This window comes from Macaca mulatta, chromosome 19 (assembly GCF_049350105.2).
Source record: "Macaca mulatta isolate MMU2019108-1 chromosome 19, T2T-MMU8v2.0, whole genome shotgun sequence".
Lineage (NCBI taxonomy): Eukaryota > Metazoa > Chordata > Mammalia > Primates > Cercopithecidae > Macaca > Macaca mulatta.
In genome coordinates, this window is record NC_133424.1 from 57607427 (window position 1) to 57617497 (window position 10071).

At 55.4% G+C, this 10071-nt stretch overlaps 1 protein-coding gene across 3 annotated transcripts in view; it reads left to right on the forward strand.

The window, feature by feature from the left end:
- The first annotated feature begins 1081 nt into the window (after positions 1-1081).
- Positions 1082-10071, forward strand: part of PPP1R37 (protein phosphatase 1 regulatory subunit 37) — a 53783-nt gene continuing 44793 nt past the window's right edge. For all 3 annotated transcript variants that reach the window (XM_015124248.3, XM_077980340.1, XM_077980341.1), the window contains exon 1: positions 1082-1430. In XM_015124248.3, coding sequence (XP_014979734.2) covers positions 1229-1430 — 202 coding nt within the window. In that variant the 5' untranslated portion in view covers positions 1082-1228. The remainder of the gene's footprint in view (positions 1431-10071) is intronic.

Below are 10071 nucleotides of genomic sequence, written 5' to 3' on the forward strand. Positions count from 1 at the left end.
TATCCGCCTTTCTTTTCGACTTCTTTATGCCGTTACCACTCTTCATCAGTTAGTCTAACCTCAGTGTTTTCATTCTTTCCTTTTTTTTTTTTTTTTTTTTTTTTTTTTTTTTTTTTTTGAGACAGCGTCTTGCTCTGTCGCCCAGACCGGAGTGCAGTGGCACAATCTCGGCTCACTGCAAGCTCCGTCGTCTCCCGGGTTCACGCCATTCTCCTGCCTCAGCCTCCCGAGTAGCTGGGACTACAGGCGACCGCCACCACGCCTGGCTAATTTTTTGTAATTTTAGTGGAGACGGGGTTTCACCGTGTTAGCCAGGATGGTCTCGATCTTCTGACCTCGTGTTCCGCCCGCCTTGGCCTCCCGAAGTGCTGGGATTGCAGGCGTGAGCCCCCGCGCCCGGCCCATTTCTTTCCTTTCGTTGAGACAGGGTCTCGCTATGTCTACCAGGTCGTAGTGCAGGGGCGCGATCAGTGCAGCGTCAACCTGCCGGGCTCAAGTGATCTTCCCACCTCCCAAGTAGCTGGAACTACAGTCTCCCTTAACCAGACCCTGCTAATTTTTAAATTTTTTTTAGAGACGGGGCCTTGCTATGTTGCCCAGGCTAGTCTCGAACTCCGGACTCACGCGATCTTCCTGCCTCAGCCTCCCAAAGTGCTGGGATTATAGGCGTGAGCCGCCGCGCCCCGCCAGGTGTTTTCATTTCTAAGCACTCCATTTCCCTGGGCTCTAGACGAATGTGCGGGAGCTGAATATTTGTTATCTGGACTCAGGCGGGGAGGCGTGGGCTCAGCTTCGCGCTTGCGCGCTGCTCTTGGAGACGGCGTCTACCTCGCCCCGCCCCTCATAGTCTGCAGTTCCGGCTCTGCAGATTCGCTGCTCACGTTTCTTTTTTCCGTGGCCCTTCCTGCGCTTTGTTTCTCTCTTCATGTCACCCGCGGGACAGCTCTACCTGCAAGTCGCTGAAATCGATTTTCTGCTTCTTATAGTAAGCGGCGGGCTCGCCAGCCTAGAGCGAAAGTGTGACTGCGAACGGGCAGGCGCGCGCGGGGCTCGGCGGAGGCGCGCTTGGGCTCCCGGCGGCGACGATTACGACGACTAGGAGAGCGGACGGAGGCGGCGCCTGAAGCAGTGGCGGAGCCCATGCCCCGGGACGGCGGGCGGGCCCGGAGAGACAAATCCGGGGCCCGGGGCATGTCCCCGGGGCCCCCGTGAGGAGGCGGCGGCGGCTATGGAGATCCCGCCGCAGGAGGCGCCGCCCGTGCCGGGCGCGGACGGCGACGTTGAAGAGGCCCCCGCCGAGGCCGGGTCTCCCAGCCCCGCATCGCCCCCCGCCGATGGGCGCCTCAAGGCTGCAGCCAAGCGCGTCACGTTCCCGTCCGACGAGGATATCGTGTCTGGAGCAGTGGAGCCCAAAGACCCCTGGAGACATGGTAGCTACCGCGGGTGAAGCGGGGGCGGGCTCGAGGGGGACCCGGGAGTCGGGAGGGATCGGTGCAGGGCCCGGCTCAGAGGTGGCGTTCAATAGATTGCACCTAATGGTGAATAAGGGGACAGTCGTCAGTTTAGAACCGGAGTCTGTTAGAGAGGAGGTGACTATGGAGTTGGGAAGGTGAAAAGTATGTGCTTTCTGCCGCACCCCACCCACCCGAGACAAAGATGGTGATCGTTTTAGGGTTTAAAACGATGAGCAATTAAAGAAAGTTTGGTGATTTGTCAGATGTAGAGTGTGGCAACCTTTGCGTTCGTAGTTCCACCAGAGAAGGAGAGAAAGAGCAGTCGGGAGGAGGAGCGGGTCAACGCTGGCCCCTAAAGGGCAGTTGAAAGAGTTTGATGGGTCTGTGGGGGTAAAAAAAAGTTCAGTTGCTGGTCTGCAAGTCTCGGGTCAAGGAGTGGTCGTGTTGGCCACTTTCTTGGCTGGAAAGAGGGAGAAATATAAACTTGGACTGTGGCTATAGAAGATTTGGTGAAAAGGGAGTCAAGGTAAGGTCTCAGAAGAGGAGCACAGGTGGTCCATTTGTGGTTGGTTGAGTCAGAGGCAGTGTGGTTTTTATGTTTTCATTTTTATTGAGAGGAGGTCTTACTACATTGCCCAGGCTGGTCTCGAACTTCTGGGTTCAGCTATCCTCCCTCCTTGGCCTCCCAGAGTGTTGGGATTACAGGCGTGAGCCACCGCCCCCGGCTGCAATGTGGTATTAAGAAGAAAAGCCAACGCCTACCGCCGCCTCCTCCTCCAACAAAAAGAGAAGCAGAAGGAAGGTTCTCAGTCATTCAGGAGCAGAGGATGTTTGGGGCATGGCTACGGAAGGGTCCTCTTGTTCCTTCCTGAGAAAGAATTGGGGGATGGCCGGGTGCATTGGCTCACGCGTGTAATCCCAGCACTTTGGGAGGCCAAGATGGGTGGATCACCTAAGGTCAGGAGTTTAAAACCAGCCTGGCCAACATGGGGAAACCCCATCTCTACCAAAAATACAAAAACCGGCCGGGCATGGTGGTGCTCGCCTGTCATCCCATCTACTCAGGAGACTGAGGCAGGGAGAATCGCTTGAACTCAGGAGGTGGAGATTGCAGTGAGCTAAGATCATGACCTTGTACAGCCTGGGTGACAAGAGCAAAACTCCATCTCAAAGAAAGAAAAAAAAAGAATTGGGGGATGTTATCAAGTCAGGAATTGGAGTTGCTGGCCAGTAGCAGGTGAGAGAACTGAGGAAATTTGGCGGCTTGAAGTGTTGGGAGAGGGGGCCGGCCCACTGGAGAGGGTCAGGTGAGTGTTGGAGCTGAAAGGAGTGTGTTGGAGTCATAGGGCTGGGAAGGTGGAAAGTCGCTTGGGACATGCAGGGCAGTGTTGAGTCTATTTCATGCTGGAGAAGTCTATCAGTCCTCCTGGGGTGGAGCCCATGAAGTGAGGGATCAGACTGGTCATGGTTCTGTAGAAGCTGATCTGCCAGCCCTGCCTAAGGGGAGAAACTGTTGCCAGTCTGTGGACAGTGGAGGAATTGGTGGCTTTGATGTGAGGGTGGGAAACATGGTAACTGGAAACCGAACACACAGTGAGTCCATCATGAATGACAGTTTGGCTACTTATTACTACTTATTATTATTATTTTTTAGACGGAGTCTCCCTCTGTTGCTTAGGCTGATTCTCCTGCCTCAGCGTCCTGAGTATCTGGGATTACAGGCACCTGTCATCACACCTGGCTAAAAATGTCTGTATTTTTAGTAGAGATGGGGTTTCACCAAGTTAGCCAGGCTGGTCTCGAACTCTTGATCTCAGGTGATCTGCCCACTTCAGCCTTCCAAAGTGCTGGGATTACAGGCATGAGCCACCGTGTCCAGCTGGCTAGTTACTCTTAAAGAGACAGTGGTTAAAGTAAGACTTTTGGGCCGGGCGCCATGGTTCATGCCTGTAACCCCAGCCCTTTGTCAGGCCAAGGTAGGCGGATCACCTGAGCCCAGGAGTTCAAGACCAGCTTGGGCAACAAGGTGAAACCGTGTCTCTACAAAATATACAAAAATTAGCCAGGTGTGGTGGTACATGCCTGTAGTCCCAGATACTCAGGAGGCTGAAGTGGGAGGATCACTTGAGCCTGGGAGGTCAACAGTGCAGTAAACTGTGATTGCATCACTGAACTGCAGCCTGGGTGACAAAGACCCTGTCTTAAAAAAAAAAAAAAAAAAACTTTTGTCACTGGGAGCCAGCCAACTCCTTGGGCTCTGGGCCCCAGGCATAGGTGGTTAGTTTGGGACCGGGCCACAGTCAGAATGGCCCCTGGCTATAGCGTGGTATCCAGTCAGAGCAGGAACCGGGAAGACCTGGAGAGGCAGAGCAGGGTGTTTCAAAAGCAGAGGCTCCAGGTCATGTCCTTTGAGACCTCGGACTGGTTACCTGACTTCTGAGCCTCAGTCTTCCCATCTGTGAAGTAGGTGGCAATACTCTTGCCACGGAATTTAGGCAAGGACTGGATGAGGTCACATATGGAAAGGAATCAGATAGGGTGAGCGTTCTTGATGGCAGTCATTGTTATTAAGACAGTGTTGGTCATCTTAGGCTGGTGTAGAGGAGTTCATGCATAGGGTGGGGCCTGGATGTGGCTGCTTCAGAGGCTTCCAGGAGAGAAGAGAGCCGGCAGTCAGTGCATGGGCCTGGAGTGAGGGGTGAGGAGGAAGATGGTCAGTTTGTGGGCTGAAGGGTCAGGGGTGAGGGCAGCAAGAGAGTCTGGCACAGATTGGGCATTGGGGGGTAAAGTTCCTGGTCCGCAGTTTCCCAGAAAAGGTTTGGCTTTCATTCAGTAAACCACTTTTCCTCTCCAAGGCTCTGTTTCTTTCTTTGCAAATGGAGGTGCTACTTTTTACCATGGGGTAGTTGTGAGGATGAGGTAAGATAGTCCTCATAAATTTCTGCCACATAAATAGCAGCTATCATCCAGGCAGATTTGTTTTTTGCTTGTGTGTTTGTCTGTTTTCACGTGCAGTCTCGAAGAGACAGTGAAAGAATTGGAGAGTCAGAAGGCTGTCTGTCAAGAAAAGAGGGGCAGTTGGAGCCTGGCTGAGAGGAGTTTAGAGGAGGGGTGCCGGTTGGTCTATCCTGGGTAAGGGGTAGAGCAGGTAACACTCTCCAGGCGGGGGGAGTCTCCCATTCCAGCGGTTGAGAGAGGGGCAGTAAGGCCTGGTCGGGACTCACACTCCGGAGGAGTCCGTGCGTCTGAGCTGCAGAAGTGATGACGTGAACTGGACTGGAAGAATTGGTCCATCCTGGTTGGGAGGGGCTTGAGGAGTTGCCCTGGCAGTAAGGAGTTGGGTGATCTTGGGCCTGGGCAGAGGAGGGGTCACTGGTGAAGTTGGTGAGTTTGGACAATGGGATTTGCAGAACAGAAAACCCAAGGGCCTGGGAACAGCAAGGAACACGGGATAGGCTCCGTGCTGGGGAGGACAGTGGAGTGGTTCACTGGCCATGAGGCTGTGGGAGGTGGAGGGTCACCAGGGTGTAGAAGAGGAATTGTGGTACAGAAAGTGGGTGTAAGGAGAGACCCAGGTGAGAGGCCAGAGCGTCTGGGGCTGGGGGACTGCAGGGAGGAGTTACTTGGTCTTGGAACAAAGGTGGGAGATTCGTTGGCATCAATCTGGTAAACTGGGGAGTGATGGGGGGTGTCATTTGAGCTGTGAACCTAGTGCAAGGGTGGCGTAACCCCAAGGCCAAGGGGTGACAGAAGAGCTGACGGGTCTGAATTGGGGAGACTCAGTCATCCGGAAGCTGTTGTGCCGTGCTAGCGATGGAGTGCTGCCCAGGCCAGGGGTGCAGGAGCGCCCCTGGGTGAGGAGAAGGCAGCACTGGGGGCGCCCCCGTGCAGGGGTCTCCTCCAGCAGAGCCTCACCCCTGGGGCTAGAGTGGTGACCCACCCGGGTGGGAGTTGTTGGGGGTGTCTACCTGAGGGTGAGAGCTCCCTCAGGCCCTTCAGGGGCCCAGGGTTTGGGCATTCCTGGAGATAGGTGATCTGGAGGAGGCGGATTGTGAGGGAGGGTCTCGAGCCTGCGCAGGCTCAGCCTTTCCGGATTCCCATCTCCCGCAGTGGGGTTCCACCTGCTGGGGCTGCTGTTTCCTCGTTACGTGAACACATCTGATGTTCTGTTGCGTGCTTGTTTTCTTTTTTTTTTTTTTTTTTTTTTTTTTTTTTGAGACGGAGTCTCGCTCTGTCACCCAGGCTGGAGTGCAGTGGCCGGATCTCAGCTCACTGCAAGCTCCGTCCCCCGGGTTCACGCCATTCTCCTGCCTCAGCCTCCCGAGTAGCTGGGACTATAGGCGCCCGCCACCTCGCCCGGCTAGTTTTTTGTATTTTTTAGTAGAGACGGGGTTTCACCGTGTTAGCCAGGATGGTCTCGATCTCCTGACCTCGTGATCCGCCCGTCTTGGCCTCCCAAAGTGCTGGGATTACAGGCGTGAGCCACCGCGCCCAGCCGCGCGTGCTTGTTTTCTTGGTGGTGGTCTCTCTTCCACGCTGGAATGGGAGAGCAGAGGCCGAGTCCATCCCCTTCTCCGCTTTCCTCAAGGACACTCAGTTGTTGAATGAGCGCCTGTGGGCCTGTGAGGCCTGGTGGTATCTGGGAGCCACCTAGCAGAGTGACATGTAGCCGTATGTCAGGGGCCCGAGCAGCCTGGCATGGTGACACCAGCGGGGCAGCAACGTGCTCTGTGGCCTCTGGCAAGCATGGGTTCTTGCAGAGCATTGCGTTTCCTCACCTGTAAAACAGGGCCAGTGATCCTGCCCTGCAGACCAGCAGGACGTCAGAGGATAGGGTGAACCTGCACCCTCAGCAAGCCATAGTCAGGTGTGTGGAGATGGGCAGGGAAGCTCCGGGACAAGGCAGGCTGGGAATCGTGAGTCAAAGAGGCTGCTTCAGCACTGTCAGGCTGGGCGCTTGGGTGCTGGTGGGGAGCGGGGCTAGCTAGCTGCACGCAATCCCGTCATGTTGTGGCAGACCCTTCAGCAATTCTGAAGGCCAAGGCCAGACTTACACAAGGAACCCATTAGGCCAAACTGCAGGAATGACCTGAGGCTCGGCTGGTCTCCCCAGCCCCAGCCGAACTCTGTGGGGTTGGAAAGATAGGCATGTGAGAGGGACTTGTGATGAGAGCACATGACACCAGCCACAGTCCGGGAGACTCATCTCCCCTCCTCCAGTCCTGCCGGTGACTCACTCCCTGCTCCCTGACCATCAGTCCTCCAGTGTGTGTGCGTTGGGGGTTTGTCCACCAGGAAGCTCATCGCATGAAGTCAAGGTGTCTGCAGGGCAGGGTGAGGGGGTCCAGGCATGCTACCATGTCTGGCCACCTGAGCTTTGGAGGGCAGAGGTAGCGGTGGGGGCAGGGTGTTCTTAAATGCGGATCCTAGGGCATTGAAATGCCATACTGTTTGCTATTGAAACCCGTGCTGCAGATTTAGCCCTAGAAACAGGCTGGACAGGTAGACACGCATCTGTCAGTGGTGGAAAGAGGCCCTGGGTTAGGGAACCGGCTCGCTTTAGCATTCGTGGTGGAGCTGCTAGGGAGCAGGGAATGGGGTCGAGGGGGGTTGATGCATCTGCTCAGATTTCCATCTGGGCCCAGCTCCACCTCCTGCTGCTGGAGTTGGCAAGTAGACCCTGCCACTGAACAGCCACGTGACTTTGGCGATTGTTCTCTCTGCCTCGATTTTTCTGTGTCTAAAATGCAGCTGACAGAAGTATGTCCTCATAGGGTGATTGGGAGGATTAAGTGAGAGAACACAGTGCCTGATCCATAGTAAATGCTCAGCAAATGCCTCCCTTGTTATTCCCGTCATCACCGCTCCTCTGCCCGCACCTATAGCCCTAACCTTTCGTTTCTGTTTCCTGCCTGTGTTGTGTGTTTGTACTCCTCTTTACCCTACAGTCTCCCGCCTCAGCATCCCTGCTTTCTCTCAGGGGCCCTCTCCTCCAGGCTGGGTGCCTCAGCAGTCCCTGACCTCCAGGCCTGACTCTGTGTCTGCCAAGCTGTGTGACCATGGACAAGTTGCCCAACCTCTCTGAGCTAAAACTAAATCAGCATGTTTCAGCTCACTAGCAGGAGAGGCAGCAGGGGTACCAAGATTCCACACTGGCCATTTTAGTCCCAGCCTCTGCCTACATTGGCTGATGACTTTGGACAAGTTGCAGCTCCTCCCTAAGCCTGAGTCTCCTCTGGAGTGGGGGCTCCACCACCCCAGCCCCCGCCCTGTTGGAACACGATCGGGTTAGTGGTACTGTTGTGCTGGTGCCTGTCCTCTGCTCTCCCAGGCCCTTTGCACACTGTGACTCGCCACTTGTTGTGCCTGCACATGCAGGTGGGCTGCCTGATTCCTTGTGCCTATGCTCGCATCTGTTTCCCCCTTCGAGGGCAAAGACTGTGTGTGAGTCACCTCTGTGACCCTAGTCTAGCACACAGGAGGCTCGGGCACGGGACACATGTCCGAAGGAATGGGGTGCTCTCCTCTGATCACACACCCTATGGTGGGATTTACAGGAAACTTTTTTGTGGTAGTTAATCCAGTTGGTGCCAGGACGAGGGCTCTTCCTCAGGGACTTACAGACAGGCTTTAGCGCCCATTCTGACTCCTGGAAGAGTACGCGAAGCTGGCCCCCAGCTGGCACTCAGTAACCAGCATTGAGTGCGTCAGCGGGAGTGCCTGTGCATGTGTTTCTGGGAGCGAGTACTGGGGCTCTGCGAACCTTCATAGGCATCCGGCTCCAAGAGGATTAAGAACCGTGGGGCCAAATGCCCTGTGTTGGACGGGCTGCAGCTGGAGCAGTCACTGGGCATGAAGGCCAGAAACCTGTTTTTACAAAAAGCTCCCCGGGTGGTTCTGACAACCTCGCTTGGCTGTCTGTGTGCTTTGCTCCGCCATCCATCACTCAGTCCCAAGCCTGCCTTCAGACCTCAGTTCAGGGGTGGCTGGCATTGACCTCAAAGACCTGTTTTGGAGCAAATTAATAGGTGAGCATTGAAATGCTTGCCTTAAGGTAACTGCAGAAATTCAAGCTGGGCAGGCGGCCTGCTGCAGTGGGGCATGGGGGCAGGGCAGGTTAAATCCCTGCCCTCTGGCTGACCTTAGTCGTCATCAGTCCTTGCCTTCCATGTTCCTGTACCAGGCACTGGTCTAAGTGCCTTTCCTGTATTATCGCATTTAGATATCACAGCCACCCCAGGAGGCAGGTGCTATGTGCCCCAATTTATAGATGATGAAATGGGGCCCATAGAGGTAAAGTAATTTTCCTGAGGTCACACAGCCGGTAAGTGGTGGAGCTGGGATTCAAACCCAGGCAGCCAGCCTGGCGCCGAAGCCTGCGCAGTAACCCCTGTGTGGCGGCTGAGTGCTTGGAGGCAAGTGGCCGCGTTCAGTGCAGGGTGCATAGTCTCTTCATCTGTAACCCAGAATTGTTTATAAGATAGAGGTGACAGTGCTGGCTTTGTGGTGTTGTGGCAGGGATGAGAAATAGAAACAGGTGGGGTAAGGGCCCAGCCTGGTGGGCATGCAGGAGGGGGTCCCTGTGGTTCGTGGACAGCTTGAGTCCCTGGAGATTTGTGCTGCTCCTCTGTCCTCGGCATTGCCTGCTGTTCTGACCCTTGGCCTCTGGGACATGTTCTTCCTGTGCTACACAGTGTCTGGTACGTAGTAGGCGCTCAATATATTCTTGCTGCATGAGTGACTTGGTGACCCTGTAACCAGTCATGCATTCAGCATGGTGTGGCCGTGACACGTGTTATGAGTCAGGGCAGAAGACAGGCCCCGTCCGTGCTTCTGTGGGGTTCACGGTCAAGTGAGGGAGACACAGAGTAAAGAATTCTCAGCAAACCAGGCTGCCGAGGACTCAGATTAGGGAGGGTTCACAGGGTGTGCAGGAGGGCAGGGCAGAGGCAGCTCCCTAGAAGGGACATCAACAAGGCAATCCAACAGTTAGCCAGGTGAGGAGCAGCGGGAGGTGTGCACCAGGGGTGGAAGGCAGAGAGAACCAGCCTGGTACGTCTGAAGAACAGAAAAAAGCCAGACTTAGTTGAGGTGGAGGCAGGCGGGTCAGAGGTGAGGTTGGAGGAGGCAGGAGAGACTGCTGTGTGGGGCCTTATGGGCTGTGCTAGCAGGGAGCCCCAGAGGGCTTAAGAAGGGGCCTGGGCTGGGTGTGGGGGGCTCACGCCTGTCATCCTAGCCCTTTGGGAGGCCCAGGCGGGATGATTGCTGAAGCCCAGGAGTTTAAGACCAGCCTGGGCAATATGGCGAGACCTTGTCTCTATAAAAAAGACAAAAATTAGCCGGGCATGGTGGTGTGTGCCTATAGTCCCAGCTACTCAGGAGGCTGAGGTGGGAGGATCACTTGAGCCCAGGAGGTTGAGGCTTTAGTGAGCTGTGGTCACACCACTCCCCTCCAGCCTATGTGACAGAGCAAGACCCTGTCTCAAAAGAAAAAAGGAGGGGCATAGTGAGTGTTTTTAACAGAACTCTGGGTGGGGGTGACATGAATGGGGTGAGACTGAGACAGGGAGACCAGGGAGGGGCCGTGAGCCAGGAGCCCAGAGGCTGTAGGCTTAGC